This window comes from Scomber japonicus, chromosome 3 (genome assembly GCF_027409825.1).
Source record: "Scomber japonicus isolate fScoJap1 chromosome 3, fScoJap1.pri, whole genome shotgun sequence".
NCBI classification, from domain to species: Eukaryota; Metazoa; Chordata; class Actinopteri; order Scombriformes; family Scombridae; genus Scomber; species Scomber japonicus.
The window spans coordinates 21,197,544-21,218,947 of NC_070580.1; the positions used below are offsets into that span (position 1 = coordinate 21,197,544).

The 21,404-nt window shown below is 37.8% G+C and overlaps 1 protein-coding gene across 1 annotated transcript in view; it reads right to left on the minus strand.

The window, feature by feature from the left end:
- Positions 1 to 773: 773 nt before the first annotated feature.
- The window catches only part of LOC128356036 (testis-expressed protein 264), a 33,278-nt gene continuing 12,647 nt past the window's right edge, over positions 774 to 21,404 (minus strand). Inside the window, exons 3-4 of the mRNA XM_053316464.1 lie at positions 8,488 to 8,653; positions 774 to 1,939 (exon numbers count right to left, since the gene is read on the minus strand). Of these exons, the coding sequence (XP_053172439.1) occupies positions 1,653 to 1,939; positions 8,488 to 8,653 (453 nt within the window). The 3' untranslated portion in view covers positions 774 to 1,652. The remainder of the gene's footprint in view (positions 1,940 to 8,487; positions 8,654 to 21,404) is intronic.

Genomic DNA, 21,404 nt, shown 5'->3' on the forward strand with positions numbered 1-21,404 from the left:
GGTCTGGAGAATCCAAGGTTGTGTTTCTTACTTCATTACTCACATGCATATCTGTGTCTGCACCCTAAAAGTGAGCACATCTTGCTGTGAGAAGCTTGTGTGATCTCTGGTTTGTTGTAAAATAAAAGATACGGACATGACTGGACATACATTACAGGCTCCGGGTCAGCAGGTGGTCTTTCATGCTGCAGTTGTCATATTTATTTCAGATAGAAAGAGAGAAAAGGGAAGAAAAAGGCACGCAGAAATTAGCCCGTGCAAAGAGACGGCAGATGGGAGTGAGGTTGAGATAGTAAAATAACAGAATGTGATGGCTAAACAGAAAATGAAGGTGTGAGAAAAATTTGAGTGGTTTTATGGTTGAGGTGAGATGTAGACTGAAAATAAATACAGGGCTTTGCTTTGAGTCATAGCGGAATTAATATTCAGTCAGCCCACTTGTCTTGTCATCTTGCTTCTTGACTGATCATGGCATCAGGATACACACTCACCATAATCATGTCATCGGGCTGTATCGCTCACCATGATCATGTCCTTAATCTCAGAGGTGGTCAGGAGGACCAAGAAGAAGGTAATTAACATGCATTCATTCACACCTGTCTTTTTGGAAATAAAGTAGTTTTTATATTCAGACTTGTGCATCACTAACAGACCTATAGGAACACAGTGCTTTGTGAAAATGTGCATTATAACACTTATAACAAGGTTCACAAATATTTAAACATGAGAAATTTTTAAAACAGTACCCATAGTTATGGGAGGTCTGCAGTATGTGCTTTTAGTCACTTTCAAGTTGTTTTTATTAATGAATGAAATTAAAGGCCCTGGAAACAAGTATGTTTGAAATAAACAGAATTCCCTATTTGTGTTACAATAATAATAATTAACAGTACAATCAATTTGAAATGGATTAATAAAATTACTAACAGTGAAAGACATTCAAGTGAAAGCTTTGGCTAAACAATGTCATCTTATATCATTTTGAAAGCAATACATGTAAAAATGTTTCAAGTAACTCAGGCTACCTGAATAAGCTCTGCAAATCTTAAGTGATTTTTTCAGTCAAAATCTATCTATCTAACACTTTCTGTTTAAAATGTGCATTTAAAACATTAAAGGGTAGGTTCAGATGTTATGGTGATATTCTTATTGTCAACAAACCCCATGAAAAGAATAAATGTAACATTGAATTGATCCTCACATACAGCCATAATCCTCTATTGTTTCCTTAAAAAAAACATATAAACATCTGTTGTACTGAGCGAAATGTTCCTTTATTACCAAAAACATGGCACTGTGGTTTATTTTGAGCTAACTCCGTATTGCTGAAAATATCCACTAGAGCACCAAATGTGTATTCATCAGAAAAATAATTCCCCAACAAATGCCATATTTACTCCTGTTTGTTATGTTTGCTAAAAACCACAGAGCCCAGCTATTTTAGGACATTACTTATCTTTAAAAAAAAACAAAAAACCTTAAACTTTATATTCATTTTTTTTAAAAGATTTATATGTTCAGTAGGAAGAATGGGCTTGTGGTTGAGAGCTACAGACAAAATAGGGAGGGCAGAAAGGGTTGAAAGACGGACTGACACAGTTGGCTTTGATCTTTTTATGGGATTTGTTGATGGAAGGAGACTGACTGGACTTTCATTCCTCGCCTCCAACAACACCCAACAACTCCTGAGGTGGAGCCTCCGCACTCTTCTGGTTCGAGTCTCCATGAAGTTGCTCTTGCCTCTCGTCCTGTCGTTCATCAGTCTGTTCCCAGTCCAGCTCTATTAAAGAGGTTCCCCCGAAGCTTCTCTCTCTGTACTCTCTGTCCCCTTGATCATGGATAGAAGTAGAGTGGACAGAGGACGCTGCCAGGGATGTCTCTCTGCTGTCTGACAGGAGAACCCCACTCCCTGAGCTGTATTCACTGTTTGACTCTGCACCTAGAGCAGTGATAAAAACAAAGGGAGGGGATGAACAGATGGTGAGAGGACTTTTATAAACAAACAAACACCACATGAGAAAAGTCAGGCCGTCCAAAAATCCAGGGCTGAGATTCAACCACAATCTGCGTGTGTGTATTTAAGATAAGCCAGTGTCTCTGCAATAAATGTTCCTTTCATTTACCTCAAACCCTTAAATCATGTAGAAAATTATTAAATTATTTTAAGTAGAAATACATCTTCAAATAAAATATCAGGTTAGAAAATATTAAAAACTATGATGAAAAAGGCATTGAATGATTTCTTAAAGGAATAGTTTGTCATTTTGGGAAATGTGCTTATTCTTGTACAAATCAAACAAATAAGCTATAAGATGCTTATTAGTAAGGTTCAGAGGTGCTGGTACAGTAGATTGTTACCTTTTCGACAGAGCTGGCAGCTGTGTCCAGGCTTTACGCTATACTAAGCTAAGCTAAACAACTTCATCTTCATCATCAGTCTGCTCAGCTAACTCCTGGCAAGAAAGCAACTGATCATATTTCCCAAAATGTTGAATTATTGCTTTGAGCAATTATAAAAACAAAATCAGTAACAGAAACAAAATAACCAACATATTAAAAAGTTCTAGTTACTATCAGGTCTTAACTTCTGCTACATTTGTTACTTAAGTTTTATTTCAATTTATTGGACTGTATTTCTGATTGTAAGTTCAAGAGCTACCCTCCTGTAGATTTTTTTTTTTTTACTGGTGCAAGCATCTGATAAAATCCCCCAGGAGGCCTGCTAACACCACAATCCAGACATGGACACATACCACAAAATAAAGGAAGCCATTTTTATTAATCCTTGCGTGTCTTGCCCTGTATTTCATTAAGATCCAAAAGTGTAGATACTTTTTATTTATTTGCATTTTTGACAAGACACCGACAATGTAGTATATTCTGCACGTCACACGTTTTACTGATTGTTAATGAGCAATAGGATACCAGCAGCAACACCTTGTGCTGTGATTTAAAGTCAGAGCTCAAAATAGGTACTGAAATGTTAATTAGAAACTCATGTCACATGTTCTTCTAGATAGATAAGGTGTTCTTCCATTTATTGGTGCAGGTTCATATAGGCACTCAAACCACTTGACTCCATGTGTTTCTGCAGGTTAATAGGATCAATTTCATACCTGTGCGTGTCAGTCAGTTGACCTTTTGCCTTTGTGTGGCAGTGATAGTTTCCACACAACACTCTTCTCAAATCAATATCTCCAGAGACTAAGACAGCCTGTCATTATCAGCAGACCTGATGATGATGATGATGACAATGATACACACACGGCAAGGACTAACCTTTTATATGAAACCGTGGAAAGAAGCCAGAGGGAGGCTAATGGTGATGTCACAGGTGATACACAGGAGTGAATTCTCAGAGGTCACTGTGGTTCAACAAGTTAACAGAGTGACAAGTTGAAAAACTGTAAATCTACTCACTGCAGTGCATTTCAAGTGAGGCAGATGATTCAAACTGAGACTTAAGTCACAAGTTATCTGTCATCCAGGGCTGCTACTAACCATTAACTGCTACTTTCATTATCAATTAATCTCATGATTATTTTTCTTAATTAATCGATGCATCACTTTGTCTATAAAATGTGAGAAAATTGTGAGAATGCCTGTTAAAAATTCCCATCTGAGAAACTAAAAGCAGCAAATCTTTTGGTATATTTGCTTAAAAAATGATAATGATTATCTGATAATCCAATTACATGTAGATTCATTTTCTGTCCATTAACTAATCGACTAATTGTTACAGCTCTACCTGTAAAGCCTGCTGCTACATCATGTTTTGTCATGTTTTGTCATTGGTGTTGCACTTAGTAAAAACATTAAAGACCTAAAGGTTCATATTGTTGTCTCACATATTTTCAAAATATGATATTAGCAAAGAGTAGGAGACAGATATTGCTGAGGAAATAACTTCATATTGACAGAGAATACGAGAGTGGAGCCACACTCGAGCACACACTGAAGTTTGAACAATGCGTAGACTAAGAATTCAAACTAATTGCATATAAGCTGCATAGTTGATTGCATCATAAATTATGCATTTCTGACAATGACATTGCATACAATGGAGTAAAACTATTCTTTTACCTGGTTGAACACACGTTGGCTACATAAGAAAATGTGCATTACAGCATTAGCAGCTTTAAACACAGTGTACATTATAGAATGAAGCTTCTATTCATCATTATAAAAATGCATTCAAAATTCAAATAACAAATGATCACATTTATATCTCGCCAAGAGCTCTCACTGATTAATTTACACGCATCTCATGTGCATGTGATTGATGCAGGCGAGAGAAAAATTAAATAAAACATACAAAATATGCATGCTGTTCTCTGACAGAGAACAGAGGGTTTAGTCTCTTGTTGGTTTTCCACTGCTAGTTGAATGCCTAAAGAAAATCACAAAATTGAATCAGTAAATGGGGAGGAAAATCTCATTTGGATTGGAAAATACACATTAGGCATGATATCTTCATATTTTTTGAGTGAAAATTGTTTCTGCATTTGATTGGAAGGGTTTAGTGGTGGCTTCAGGCATCACTCTCTACATGCCTCTGAGTGACAGTTGATCCGTTATTGGAATGTGACGGAGAAATATGCTGCACAATTTGAGCGTGTCAAGATTTAATGTGCTTATTCAAACTTGGTTTACAGAAAGATTATGATTGCATTTCACCTCAAACCCTGTCAGGTCATAATTAGTGCAGACTAATCTGTTGTGAAAGGAATGACAGTCAGAGCAAAAACATCAAAGTTGAAAGTTATAAAGTTGTTTAATTTTGAGGGTTATTCAGGACTTGGTCTCAGCTATGTAAAAAAACAAAAAAACAAACAACAAAGCTTTTATGGAAAATGTTCAAGTGCTGTGTCATTTGCATTCAGTGACCTCGATGACTCGCATCTTGACTGAAATATTCCTTGAGGGGTCAGACATCTTTATTCAAAGTGTTTGTCAGATAATCAAAAAATGTCTGAAACTTCCTGCCGCCTCACTTTGCCAACATCTGAATTTGGGAAATTTCGAGAATACAGATACAGAATATCCAACGGTCATAAACAAGTAACCATTTGTGCGGAAATTAGAATGTAGAAATAGTCTGGAATTCTCTCAAAAGCTTTTTTTTGTCTTTTTCCCCACACAATTATGTCCCTTCTTGCTTCATTTACTTCTGTGTTAAGGGGTTATCCTGTACCTACACGCATGGTTTCCAAAAAGGATCCCCGTAGTGCCTCATAAATGTAACTGTCAGGGCTACAGCAGCTATGGTGATACCATGTGGAGACAAGAAGAACTATTATAACCAGCATGCGCTACTTGAGTCTTATCCTACGAGTTTTTAATGCTGGGAAGGATTATTAAAGACGACATGAAGCAAGTTGAAAAAACTTATCCTCTCCTTTTCAGCACTATCAAAGCTATTTACACAGCAAACCTTCTCCTCACTGTCTCTATCACAGTGAATCAAACAATGTAAATACAGCAACTGCACGACAGTAGTCTCATATCCAGTAATGAGACAGGTGAGCCTTCCTGCTGTCGCCATTATCATGAAGTGAATGAAAGAATATAAACACACTTACTGTGGGGAACATAATTAAAGCATGACACGGCCCCATCACATAAAATGCATCAATTAAGTGTCGCAGTGGTGCTATCAACGGGTGAAATCTGACTCTGAACTGTAAATCAAAACTTACGCTATGTGACAAGCTTCCTATTAGCCACTTGCATCGACTAAAATTCCAGCTATACAGTCTAGTTCGTTTCGAGCAATATACCACTCAGAACAAAGCCACTTGTGTAGCGGAGTAAACCGTGTTAGAGGGTGACAGGGTGATTTTCTACACTGCTGTCTAAGGAGCCATGTGTGGGAATGCTAGGGGTTGAGCCGGTCACTGAGACGGGATGGGTAGGGTGGAATGGTGGATAGAGGATGAGTGGGTGGATGGGTCAGTGGACCAAAGAAGCCTCCAGTCTCCCAAATGCTCCACTGACCTGGCTGAGTTGATCCCAGTGTGACAGGAGCACTGCTACCTGTCACATTATCATTCACAGTCATGGACCCAAATGTCACTTCCACTCTCCACTGCGCCCATGACACATAAAAAGCACTGGATTTGTCAACGCCTCTGAGAGTTTCACTGCACATTGTGGCAAAGTGTGGAGATCCACAACAGGAATTTTGAGGTGTGGATTTCTGTGATACAATTGGAAAGTTTGAGCTTGTGGGTAGAAGTGGAGGATAGATGTGTTGCTTGGTGTGAGGGTTGGAGAAAATCAAGACGGATACATCAAAATCAGGAGTGACAAATAATTACGTTATAACACTGGTTTCTTTCATATACTTCCATGTACAATCATTCATTTCCTCCCAAGGGGAAACATTGATGATGAGTTGAACTCAGTTTTAATCGATTTTTCATGCAAGAGGTGATGTAAAATGATTTTGTTTTACTAAGAAAAGATGGTTATTTTTGGAAAGCATCAGTGAATTGGAATGGGGCTGGTGAAGGATATCACGGTGTCCATGAAAGGCAAACGACAACGACAAAAGGGAAAACACAACAACAGTAACAAAAACACAAAAGCATTTTACTAATCATTTTGATAATTAATTATTAGATTTAGTATAGAAAATAGTGAAATAAGCCCATCATGTTCCCACAGCCCAATATGACATCTTCAGATTGCTTGTTTTGTCAGACCAATAGTCCAAAACCCAAAAGACATTTAATCTACCAGCAAATCTTCACTTTTGAGAAGCTGGAACCACAGAATATTTGGTATATTTTCACACAAATGATTTTTAAAATGCCCAAAATGGAAAAACAGCCAATTTATTTTCTCAAAAATAAATAAATTGCTGTGAATAAACTGCTTCCGCACAGATTATATTCTGATTTTGTGAACAACCAATGCTATCTGCTGTCAAAATCAAATATATGCTGTAACAGATGCTGACCCATATCTTTTGTCTTCTGTGGTTATTTTTTATTTTTTTCCTTTAAGTTAGGCTATATTTAGATTCAATATACACTCAGTTTGCATTGAATTGAACAATATGGCCTCTGCTTTAAAGCTGTGTCAATTAGGAGCTATGCGGTTATCATCAAATAGGCTTATTTTCACACTCCATGTCAACGCATGATTAGACTCGCTTCATCTCACTTCATCTAATACTGACTCCTGAAAATACTCCTTCACAAGCTTTCACATCTCATGAGGCAGTGGAATTGTGTTAAAGTGTGGTGCATCGTTTACAGTGAAAGCAATTTTTCCATATGGTGCCTGTTTAGCTGTGGACAGCCCCTTAGTGTGAGTGGCAGCACACTTCCACCAGAGGCTGTTGTGTCTGGTCTTTTCATTAACACCCAAGAAGGTGTCAATCACAGTTTGCCACTGCGAGGCTTCTCATAAACAAAACAGCTTTAGAAACAAGATACACTTCCCCTGTGTCCAGCCCTACCAGGTCCAGACCACCATGGTCAGTACACAGGTGCCTTAACATTAGGTTTTCTAATTGGCACAAGAAAATAGCTGAATGACTTGACCTGTCTAAGACACAGCATGGAGAGGCGCACACACCAAAAGAAAAAAAAAAAGATCGGTTTTCTATCGCTTATTTACATGTCAAGTCTTCTTTTTATAATGTCACCGAGGTTGAAAGTAACTAGCCTGTTTTGACAATGTAAGGAGTGCGAAATACAGATATTTGTGTTTAAATGTAAAAGTAAAAAGTTGGCAGAAAAATACTCAATACTCACTTTGCCACAACCATTGCAGCTCTAGTTGGTGGAAACCAAAAACAGAGCTAAAAGGAGAGTGAATTTTGAACTTTTATTCATCAGGTGTGCAGAAACACCCTTCCAAATGGATGCAGAAATGTTTCTGCAAAATTTGCTGTATAAAATACAAATGTATGAGGGTCAGCTTTAGGTTTACAGCTCATTCAGGTGAGCCCTACTTGACAAACATGAAAAAGACTGATACTGATTAAAACATAATTTGAAATAAATATACAGAAAGCTCTAAGATAGTGGCTTGTGTCTCAAATCCAAATTTCAAAATCCAAGGTTTTAAAACAGTAACCAGCGGGTGATGACAGAGGTTTTTATGTTTTCTATAGTCCTACCACACAGAAATAGATTATGTAGAAGCCTGACATAAATAATGATAATGGTCGTTCTTTCATGCTTGTCAGTATTGCTCTTCCTTATGTGATCAATAATTTGTTAAAAACAGGATTATGTCCGAAATAAGACACAATATCCATGACATCCATGAAATGTTACACTCTAGATATCCTTCTACACTGTATTTTAACAAGTGAAAGTGGCATTTGTTGGTCTGCTTCTGTACCATTTTTGAATGACAGGTTTGGTCTGGTGTACTGGAGCTTGAAATAAGGTTTGATTCCCACTAGGCTTACCTTTAAGTACCAAACACATCTATGTATTTATGAAGCACAGCATGAAGTACACATACCTGAGACATCTGTGTCACTGTACGATTCCTCTTCTTCTGGTCGCTTCTTTACTTTCTCATGTGCTTCAGGCACATAGAAATCTCCCTGTCGAGCCAAAGGGGCCATGAACTGGATCTGACCGTCTCTGTAGATCTCAACGATCGGGTATGCCCACAGCTTCCTTTTCTGGTAGAGATGTTTAAGTTGGTGAGAGTAAAACAAAAAGTTAATGACTTAAAAATCTGTAACATTTATATTGATGTTTCCTTTAAAACCATTCACTACTTTAGTACAGTACTTACAGATGCCCAATTTAAACTGATCTACATGTTGTCACCAACTATTGATTAAAAGTATGCTTTTTTTTTTTTTTTTTTAAAGATTTTGTTGGCATAGACGCCTTTATTTATCAGTAGATAGACAGGAAACATGGGAGAAATAGGGGGGTGTGACATGCAGCAAAGGACCTCCGATCGGGATTCGAACCGGGGTCGGCTGCGTATATGGTATGCGCTCCAACCACTCGACCACCTGCGCGCCCGATTAAAAGTATGCTTATAAAATGTGTGAATATAAAAATAATAATCAAATCTGAAGCTGGTAGATAGATAGATAGATAGATAGATAGACAGATAGACAGATAGACAGATAGACAGATAGACAGATAGACAGATAGATAGACAGATAGACAGATAGATAGAGTCATTGCGTATAAAAATACAACATTTGGTTTGCAGCATCAAAAATCTGCATAAAAGGGGGGCATAAGTAAAGGTTAAAAAATAATAAATAATGCATAGATAAGTAACACAATAATAAATAAATAATAAAAATAAAAGTAAAAATAATAAGAATAATGTTCTGATAATTTGCATTTGTCCATGTAATGCTGCAAATGTTAAAATGAGTCCCATCAGCACTTCTTAACATATGTGTTTACATACACACACACACATGTACATGGACATAAGAAACACAACAGACAAGACAAGAGTAGACATGCCAATGATCCTCCAAGTCTGTGTTACAGGCAACCATGAAAGGGAATGATTTTGTTTCATATGTGGGAATGTCATTGCTCCACCCGAGAGCCAACATGAAACCCTTTTTTCTTTCTCTTCACACCTTCACACATCTTAGATCCCCACAGTCTGTCTTTAAGATTGTGAACTTCCACACACCATGCCAACTCTGTTCAAACTGCTGTTTTTCTTATGTTACTTGTTTCGCTTCTCTAGAAAGTGGGAAGTCTCACATGACAGAGACCACTCCACTTCTCAATGCTCATTAACCTTTTATACATCAGTTTTTGTTATTCTGTTCATGCACAGCCGATGTCTGTTACTTTCACCCTTTTGGCATATGCTAAATGTCGAGCAATACTCTAAAACACATTGCAGCCACATTGCAGTATCTCAACATGGTCAATTATTCAAAGTAAAGTTGTTTTAATTTACCAAAATGTTTGTCGGGTTTCATTTGACCATTTGTTCACTTTACTGTTGCCACAGTTCAACAGATTTGGTGCAATTTGATGATTAAATAAACTATGTGTAAATCATTTTTTGATGTGATTTAGTCGCCTGTAGAATATCACAAGCAGTCATTTTCTTATGATGAAAAAGGATATGGATTGGGAATCAAAAAATAAGACTATTGCTTTTATTAAAGTTTGGTGTGGCATAGGTACATTAAATGAGAAGAGAATTAGGAAAATCTTATTGTAATCAGTGCTTCTTTTCCTTCTTCTCTGAACCTTAGGTTTTGTTGCAGACTATATTAGTTTGTGTGTTTGAGACCATAAATCATTTCTCACAATTTGGCAAATTCATGACATCTCTCCAAGCGCTGACATAGTTCAGATTATTATTTATTTTCTTGACAGATCCTGGGTGTACTGAGTCCCTGTACCCTTTGCTGACGTTCCAGTTTCAAGAAAAGGGGAAGTGGTGACAGGTGGGTTACTGTTTAGTGGAACAAAAATAATGTTACACACGTTGCCTGATAGCTTGCGGACTGAAAACACTCACAAATAAGATAGTTTCTGTAGGAGACAGCTGACTTCAAGCTCTATCCTATCATCTCTCTCACCATCTGTCTCTCAGCCCAATTATGACAGCAGTGACATTCCTCCCGCTGCTGTCTACAGGAACAACGTTGTCAGTTTCAGTGATTTCAGCTACATCAATTATTGGTGCATTTTTCCTTCAGAAACATCTGCGTATCCTCATTGGCTTGGCTCATCAACTGGAGTCAGTCATAGACTGCTGCATATTGAATATTGATGTGCACGCATGTAGACACACACGTTAAATTTTGCAGTTCAGACCCTATCAATAAATGATCAAATATAAAAATGAGGAATAGTGCAGACACACTGTTACTACAATAGCTATGTGGAGGGGCTCAGCATTAATATTTCACGGGTAAATTCGGATTTGTCAGGTTTATCTTTGCTTTAATTAGAAAAAAATGGAAGCCCAAGAAATTTGATTTGGCTGTTGGTGTTGAAAGCTACACAACAAGCACAGGGTAGAAGATGAGCTCACAAATACAGTACTTCAGGTAAGATAAGACTCAACAGTCTAATGGTACATTGAAAAGATCCAAGCACAAAAGTATTATACACTAAGGGAGTGAGTAAGTGTGGGCAATTTAAAGCATTGCATTTACCTCTTACCCCATATAGAAACACCTAACTAAAACTGAATATAAAGTACCCAACATAGAGGGGCACCCTTTGCTCTCTGAATAGCTTTAGTCCTTTAAAAAAAAAATCCTTGCTCGAGAACATGGAACGGTTTGTCAAGATGAACAGCCTCCAGTTCTTTGAGGGAAGAAGAAAGTGTTCTGTTTGCTTCACAGCTTTCTGTAAAGACTTAAAGACATAATGTTCTGATGATTCAGAATAAATTATACTGACATTCAAAACAACAATTTTGAAATTGTTTCGCAGTATTTATGGGGTCCTGACCGAGGTCTAATGTCATAGGTACATTATTATTTACATTGTCGGAAGTGGAAAAATTACGAGTAAAGCATTATTTGTAATGGAAATTAGGGGACATCAGGTCCTGTAAAGTAGCCCCTTAAACCTCAGCAATTATGTGAAAATGCAAAGCAATAATAGGACATAATGTGTCCTGCAAAACAGTAATAGACAGGTTTAAAACATAGTTTGACTTTCTCAAAATGTAAACAAAACCAGACAAAACAACTTCAGGGTTGTCTGCTTAGGCATCCTAGTAAGATGTTTTTTTTCCTTGCTGCTGTTGCTATGTGCTTGCTCATGGGGGAATGTTGGATCTCTTTAAATTAAATCAAAGAGTTCAGTCTAGACGTGCTCAATGTGAAAAGTGCCTTGAGATCATTTTTATTGTCATTTGGTACTATATAAATATAATTGAATGAACTGAATTGAATGTTTTAAGCTAATGTGCTCTAATGTGCAAGACTTGACTATAAGCAGTTTTGGAACGACATATTTACAGCTTTTTGTTAATTATACAGTGAGTGAGGAGGATGAGTCCTACTGACTTCGGTAATCTCTAGACATTTTCTTCAAGTTCCATGATGTTTACGTTTGTGGCTTTAAAGTTGAAGTATGTAACTCTGACACCAAGTGTTTAGAAATGGTACTGCGGCCCACGTTCAAAACACTGAAGTCACTCCTCGCCCCCTCCTGCCAGAGTTGACGTTCATGCGGGTTGCCAGTTGTTGGACGTGATCCTGCACACACGCGAGAGACGAGCGCAACATACACAATGCGGAGTGAGAACGCGACCCACAGTCAGACATCCCAACCTGCAGGGGGGGTTACACTAGGTGTCTGTCCGGGGGCGGGGGGTGTGTGGTCGGTCTAATCAGCAGCAACACAGAGTTATAGGGACGCTTTGCTCTCACACGCGCTGCATTTATAGTCACACAAACACACACACGCGCTGTCACTCTCTAGTGCATGCTCTTGCTCGTTCACTCCAGATTCCAGATGCGGGAGACTCCTGGAACTTCCGGGAGAGTTGGGATGTCTGCACAGTGTAAGTTGACCGGCTAATGTGTATGTTATTATTACTCATTGTTGAACGTAACCGCTGTGAAACAATCAGAAAATAACGTGTTATTGATCTGATTCACCGGCTTCTTACTGTCACAGCTCTCTCCCTCCTCATCCTCTCTATCTCACTCCACCACAGTTAACATCGTCTTGTAGCCGCTCGCTGACGGAGCAACTCTGTCCTCCATTCAGTGTTTTGAACTTTTATAAAGAACAGGGAGTCGGAATAAAGTTTAGTATCCCCGCATTGAACAGACTGCTTGAGAGCAGAGGAGAGCGTCACCGTCACATACACACACACACACACACACACACACACACACACACACACACACACACACACACACACACACACACACACAGTGAGTTAGCTGCTCCTCTCCTCCATATCAGCGGGTGCAGCTAAATGCTGTATGACAGAGACAGCTGTAGCCGTCTCCAGCCGTCTCCATGTTTCAAAGGCATCTCCTATACATACCCTTGTTTTGTTTCTCAAATTGTCACAACGTATTTGAGAGTCATAACGAGTTTTTTTTGGTTTTGTAACATTAGACATTATCTGCAATGTTCCTAGCTGCAGCTCTGTGCCACCTGGCAACCTGGATGCTGAAATGCTACTGGCTTGGTGATTGGTAGCTAGGTGGTGGGTGGCGCATCAGGCCAAAACACAGAATGACAACATAAACATTACTTGTGGGCTGCAACTGAGCTTTTCAAATGTGAATATTCTAGCTGGACTACTACTGTCAGTGATATCAGTGTTTGAAATTAACATGATTCCTTAAATGTCTGGTGACATGTTAGGGCCATTTTATGATTACTTGGAATATATTTCTTACATATGGCTACTTTAACTCAAATATCTCCACAATTATTGAATGCATTGTCAATTCCTGCCACTGTGTCAAATTACAACCTCACAGATAAACTAGCATGACTGTAGACTCAGTAGACTTTATATTGATGATTTTGGGACAGATGTGGTTTATAAGTCTTTATTTACTGACACTCTGTTGTCTATTTTTACCCTTTAGGCTCATATGCTTTTATAAAAGTATCAAGTTTCAGCTCAAAGCTGAATGAGTCATTTGTGCATCTGCCTTTGTAAGAGATTATGTCAAGGTTTTTCATGTTCTTTTCATTGTTTTGTTTGCCTAACCATTGAATATCTACTTAAAATAAATCACACCTAAAATGAATTCCTGGTAAAAGCAGAAGGCAAAAGTTGCATTAGGACATAAAAAATTTAACTGGTCTTTTCATTGATGAGAAAAAAAGCTCTCTGGCAAGAGGTGGAGGGGTCAGTGCTTCCGACTTTTTCAGACCAACAGTGATGGTCAGGCGAGTGAGTGGAGAAAAGAAGGAATGTTAAATGCTAATTCATTCTGAAGGGTTTAATATTCAGCATGATCCACTCTCCCTGTGTGTGCACTCAGTATAAATGTATCCTTTTATTGCTTCACAAGCTGGAAGTTCTCAAGGCACAAGATAAATATGTGTTCTACTAAATATGGCTACTTTCACTTAAAATATGAATAATGACATAACCAAGATATTTTTTTTAGAAATCAACAATTACCAAATCAGACCTGTTGAATGCCTAAAAATCATTGTTGAAACTTTTGATTTAATATTTTACACATTTAGCAAATAGTCCATAGCACTTCTAATAACATGTCTAAGCTGTACTAAAGAAAGGTAGATTAATTAAACTGTATGTGCATAATACATTGTCACCAGAGGGTAGCCCGGTAGCATGACAAGACTGTCTATTATGTTTGAAGTAGTTTAAAAAAGTGCCCAGCTGAAATGGAAGAATAGCAGATTTTGCCTAAATCTTGAGTCAATACCAAAGCACTTGATGTGCATAAGTACAACATTGATATTTTTTGCATATAATAAGTTGTGTTTTCATTGTAGACTGGTTAAGAGTGCTGATAAAAGGAACAATGTTTAGTTTATACTGCAAATATTTACTGTAGTGTTCTGACTTTGTGGCCCTGTTTGTGGAACTCAGCACCAAGCCCATTGGTTCCTACTGAAAATGGAAATCTTCATGTCACAAATATACACTTTAATTTCCACAAACAGCTGGTTACCATAGTTTTTAGTAAATACTACTCAAATAATAGCAAATACTGCATTTGACTTTCAGAAGGCAGAGTAATATGTCCTGTATGTGGAACTAACAGCCACGTTGAAGGAACATGTCCCAGTTAAATTCTGTGGCTCATTAATGTGCTTTTGATGTTTTCTGTAAAACAATGGCGCACAATGATACAGAAGAATAAGATCTAGCTTAAACAGGCTACACAGAAATTCTTCAGTAGGATCAATTTATTGTTGGTTTTGGTCTTTTTGGGGGATTTATTGACAATCAGGAAAATATAGAAAATCACCATCCTTTAGATGTAATCTTAAACTACATTTCACTATAATTAAGAACTCTTAAGGCTTTAAATGTTTCAGTGAGATTTTTTTTGTGATACCTGAGAACACCTTTATCATTTGCGCACCCAAAAATGGAGACTCTTACTTACAGTCTGTTCTGGGTGAGTTCAACAAAAACCTAACCCGGTGAGCCATAAGGTCAGCTTCTCTGTGTCTTATAAACAGAAGACCTGGGACAGAGTGTAGGCAAATAAATAGACCAGCTATGGAATCACTGAGACAAACTGTGCACGGTAGGCTTTAGTAATTGGGTAGGGGATTGTGGATGGTGTACTATTGATTTTTGTTTGATTTTCTCCATACTCTCAACCTGCTGTATCAGGACCACAGGGACGCAAGACAACACTTAAGGCAATACAGAGCATCAGGGTCATTGTAAGGTCTTTTTTTTTTAATATTCACCTCCTCTACAGCACAGATATGACAATATTGTTGGACTCCAAGATATCTGTTACTATGTTTCTCTGGCATGAAAACATTATTACATTATTACATTATTAAGGGAATAGACATGGGAAATTACACAGGCCAACAGAACATGACTTACTTCGATTAAATTCAGAAAAACTGAGGCAGAACTGGATATATCTATCTTTGCTTGATGTCTCTGCATGCTTGTTTTCTGGTCGTAGGAGGAATTACATGTCACTGAGGGTAACTCTTGCCAACCATAACTGTAAATGCAAATAAATTGCCATATGACTAAATAGATGATCCCAAACCATCAGCATCAATAACTTTAAAAAATGAGTCCAAATATTAAAGAGCAGCAATAACCCATCCTTATTTGAGCTTTTCAATTACACATCAGCCCATGCCAATGCTGTTTTGTGGGGAAACATGCAAAGGTACCATGGAAGAGAAATTAATGGGTTATAGAAAGCCTAATTATTGAGCTAATTTACATGTCACGGCTAAATGAACCTAGTAATTATAGTGCTTTGTTATACTGAAAAAAAAAACGAGAGGGTAAATCTGCATCAACACAGGATTAAAAACGAATGAATGAGTGTTGTGGGGATTACCAAAAACATCATGCATATGCGCGCACATGCACACGCACACACACAGAGTCCTTTAATCACCTCTCACACACTTTCTCATGCTAGCAATGTATTTCTGGCCATTCAGCAGCAAGTCCTGTGGGAACTGGCGAAGGATAGATAGTCTACGTGAAGAGAAGGATGCGCTAGTGTCTTGTATTTCCGGGTCCCTACCCTGGGGAACAACATCTGCATGAGGCCCTGGTGCAAATACATCACATGTGCCCTTGGATAAATAAATTAAGCTGTACAGAGTATTTTTAGAGCTCTAAACCAACATTTCTGGTCATCCCCCTGGTAAAACACATTTATACACTTAGCCTACATTCTGGCTTGATAAGTTACTTTTTTCCACCCTGGAAAGTTATGAAACAGTTCTTCACATAACACCACACATAAGAATAAATGTCACATTATTGACAAAGCACATAATACAACCTAATTCCTGACAAAAAGCAGATTCAGGTGGCAGTTCACGTCAAGGAAATAAGCACAAGCGCAAATCTCAGATAAGGTGTCTTTTAACTTGACTTTCTGTCAGTAAACTTGTGGTGTGATAGCTCAAACTACTGCACTGTAGTTTTTAGCAACAAGAATAAATAGTCCACTAGTTGGGAAGCTTTCACCTGCATATTGTGCGCATTATTAGACAGTGTATGTAGGATTAACATACAGGAATGAACAGTGCTGATGTTGATCGTAATGAAAGAACATGCCACCCAATGGATGCCATACACCACTGTTGTCTAAAATGTGATGTGTTTTTAATAGTTTTTAGACAACAATGGTGGTGTATGGCATTTGTGGTGGTGGTCTACTGTAGTGATGTGGTCTTTGTATGTTGATAATAAGAAAATGTGATAAGTGAATAGGAGTGGTGTTTTTTTTTGTCAAGGAGTGATTTTCAAAGCTGTATTGAACAAGCAATTATTTCTTTCCTGCATTTTCCCTTACAAGCAGTTCAATTTAATAACAAAAGAAGAAGAGAAAATTTCTCTCCAGTGTGGAGCTATAAGTGTTGGCGACGGAGACAACACCAAAGAGCTCCCTGTCGTGAAGAAGAAGAAATTTTACCAGCGCATCTGGGATAGCATAACAAATATGGTGAATACATTTGGGCACCAGAGGGGCGGTTTAAACAAGGAGAAAAGTGCTGGTACTGTGGAAGGAGAATAACCACTGTCATGCCTGATAAATAAAACCTGTGCACAAGCTACCAGTTGCGGCTCTGCAAAGGATCCATTAGCTCCCTGCACACAAAGAAATAAGACATGCTTTCCCCCCAGGTGGTATAGATGATTCACATCCACTACATTTTTTAATATTTCATGGCATTTCATTCAATATTTCTTTCAGTCTGAACCAAAGTAGTGGAGCGACCAACAGACTTTGCCAGCCCTAGAGCCACACCGCTAGCTATTCCCATCACTATTTCCCAGGGGCCAAACTCATGTCTTAAATTTGCTTGTTTTTTTCCAATTAACTGTCTAAAAACAAACATGCAAATTAAAAAGGAAAAGCAGACTGTCAAACAGAAAACACGCCTCGCTTGCCACAGAACCTTGCTCACAGATAATGGTGATCATCTGTCATGCTAAACAGGCTAGACGTGGTGTGCAGCGGTAACACACAGAGAAATGCTATCAGACTGCATAATGGAGGAAACACTGCTCATTTCTAAAGGTAGACTGACCAGTCTTTCAGATGGTCCAGATTCTGAAGATAGAAATTGACAAAGTTTTTTTTTTTTTTTTCAGATTGGGATTGGTATGATTTTTAGAAATATGTGTAAATGTGAACTAATGCAAAATGAATCATTTTCTTATTTAGTATGGAATAAAATAACCATATTTTTAGGATTGTATTTAGTTATGTGTTTTCTCAGTAACTCCACCGACACTACTGTCAGAAAAAGAAGAAATAGTTGAGGTTATATTAAACTGTCATCATGTAAAAAAATTCTGAATTTCCCTTTGTAAAGCAGAATTTGCAATAACCTCAATTTATCTCCAGTTGGGCTTCAGCTGTACAGGCATACAGGCATACATGTGGTGAGAATAATATGTTACAAAGTATCCTAAGGGAATAAATGAAAACTAATAAAATTTCCCAGCATTTGACTGTGTCTGAAAGAAGGAAAGAATGACTCCTTATCACAGGGGGCATTGCACCTACTGCACTTTAGAGGGAGTCAGACTAGATGAGACAAAGACAGTGAAAAACTGATGGAGAAATGTGAAAACCTACGGCCCGCAGGGAGAGAGAAAGACAAAACTGGGATTTTCTTCCCCCAATGGAAAACAACCAGCAAATGATCATTCTGAGCATTGAGACGGATGCAAACAAAAACCTCTTTCTCAACAATAGTCCCTCATCTCCCGAGGAGAAAGGCAAAAGGAAGTGAACACCACTGTCAGCAGTTAAGGACAGCTGATGGAACAAAGTGGTTGATAACTGCTCCCCACCATTGTACTGTTTTCGCAATACATTAAGTATAATTTACCATTTCCTGGTAGGTAAGAAAATAGCAGCACTTAACCCACCACTCAAGCCATTTCTATTCAGGTATTAGCAAAACACAATCTTAAAGAGTAAACAAAATAGACTAGTGACCCATAACATAGCCCAGCTTCAACCAAAGACCATAACAAACTGTTCAAAATGTGAATGAAAAAGCAGATGAGGAAAAATCTGCTTGTTATAAAGTTGGAAATTGATCTGAAATGCCACAAGCTTTCATCACAAAGGCTGTCAGCAGAATCTGTGAGTTGAAAGATTCATAAACATAAAAAGGTATGCTAATAATTATTATAAGAATAATGTAAGGACAATAATAGGGCAACTAATTAATACAATTTCTTCCTGCAGAAAATTCAACAGCAACTCTGTCAGAGAGTTTAAAATGTAAATGTGAGTATTACAGAGGGCCTGGTATCTGATATTCTTTAATAATTAGTAGGATAATGCAGTTACACTACATTGTTGTTAGGGTCTGATCTGTCATATTTGCTTCATTGTCTACTTTGGCCACATTCAAGACAACAAACTTGTCAGTATTGTCTTGTGCATTTTCCCAGGTGGTTAGGATGTATGTGCCCTCTTTTAACTGACACTGAATCACACCAAAAAAAAAACAGTCATCTAAAGGCAGGTTAGTGCGTGTTTTCTCTACTCTATATTATATGACTTTTGGATGTAGACATTGGTAGAATTCTTTATGAGCCCTACTTTACAAAAGACATCTGGTTTAATCTGTACTATGTTTTGCTTAAAAGTCAGAAAATCTTTATGGAAATCTACAAATCAAGGAAACATGTGTTGGCAAAGTCTAAAAACATGCATCGTTTCACAAATATACAACAAAGATTTAAATGACATAGATCCAAAAACTGTTCAATTCAAAAGGATTGAGGCTTGTATGGTAAACACACCGTACAGAAAATTAAATGTCTGCAATTATTACAACTATGTGTGTTACTGTCTGTCTGTAGTTTCAATGTTGATGATTCTAGCTACTGAGATACAGAATTGTACACATTTGTCTCATTTTACAGCCCAGTTGCCATTTCGGTATCTTTCTTGTCACATGTACTGAGGCATGTTCAAGCTTCAATCTTTGTGGTTCAGTGAATATGAAGACAACATATACAGCAGATTTTTGTCAGCAGAGGAGGAAATGTAGCAAATAAATACCACAGTAAAATAATCACACATCATTTGGTACACAATCAAGCTTTTGAGAATTAAGAGCCAAGATGTATTTTGGTGCTAAAGGCTGCAGGAACACTACCAACTATTGTAAGTAAGATGACTTCAAAGGGAGTCTCTAATATTCACCTGATGGTTGATAATGACAGCAAGCGGTCAGTGGCTTTCTTACAGATAGCATGACCACAGGACGGTACCTCCTGTTTGTATTGACATTGCCATTTTTCTGCACAGAGAAACTGAGATTTAAAAATGGGATTTCCACTCAGGTACGAAGAATTTTAGATGTCACATATATTGAAAAATCAACCTTTGCACTGAAATTGCCATTTGCCGCCTCTAAACCAGCTCTTTAAAAAAAAAAAAAAGAAGTCCATCTGTAAAAGTACTGCGAGGCAAAAGTAGCACTTAGCAGCAGCACAGAACGTGTAATTTAGGGGACAGTGACATTTGACCGTTTCCAGTAACCAGTGTGTTAATGACAGTAATCTGCAAGATTATGGAGGATACCACTCCATCAGATAACCCTCCCTGGCAGTTTACTTTCCCTTCATTTATTTTTCCTTGTTTCTTACTTCAATTAACTACTCAAATGAATGCTGAATTTCATCTCTTTCCTGTTTTGCTTTGTCAAATGTTCCTTTTGATAATCTAGACAGTTGAACTACAAATGGTGTGTCCTCAATAGTACAAAAGTAATTTCAGGCATTTTCTCACACTCTTATTCTCTCACTTAGAGGAAGAGGTGATGGAACATAGTAGCTCTACAGCCCTTCTATAGTCTATATTTCATTTAAAAGCCCTGAGGAAAAAAAGCCCTGGTTCAAAAGGGCTGAAGACATGAGTGCCAGTAGTCGCTGCCAGTATGAACAATCCAGGTGTCACTCAAGCAACAACACTCTTTACAAAGACTTATTCAGCCCTGACAAATGAACAAGGACTGTTTGAAAGTCACTGAGCTGAGTAAAGCAGTTGAGTCCTAAGCCTCTTTTTATCTTTCCCATTTTCTTTAGTCCCAAACCCCCTGCACCTTGGTTATGTGCCCCCACCCTGTTGTCGGACTCATACTTGAATGGTTCAAAATTGCCTCTTGGATTGCTTTGCAGAAAATCCCTCAAGAGGACACTAGAGCAAATTCATTTAATTTACATGTCTAGCTCAACAAAGAGACGACCAAGTCATTGGAATATTTTAGCTGACATAAGAGAACGAGCGTGCGTGTGTTCTCGACTCCTTTGTAGGCAAACACACACATCACACATATAAAAGCGGACCAGGTGTTGGAAAGAGTTGTATGAATGCAATATATAGACCTAATAGAGAATAAATCTTCTACTATTTCTAGGAGACTACTGATTTTTGTTTTGCTAAATCATCCAATCACAAATATGTCAGGAGCAGGTTCAACTTTGCAGCATAATGTCAAAGTAGATTCAGGGTGTTTTGGATTGCAAGCAATACATTTGTATTTTTTGCAAACATCTGAACATTTGATCTCCATTCCTGAGGGATTTGGGTTATTGCAATCCTCCTGTAGCCAGCAGCTGATAAGATCTAATATACAGGCCATGAAAGCTTTGTATCTCATTTTTAGAGAGTTTAGTAAAGTCACTACAGAGCTGCATCCATATTTTTAAATATACTATATATAGTGAAATTTCATTTTAAGTTATACAGGACA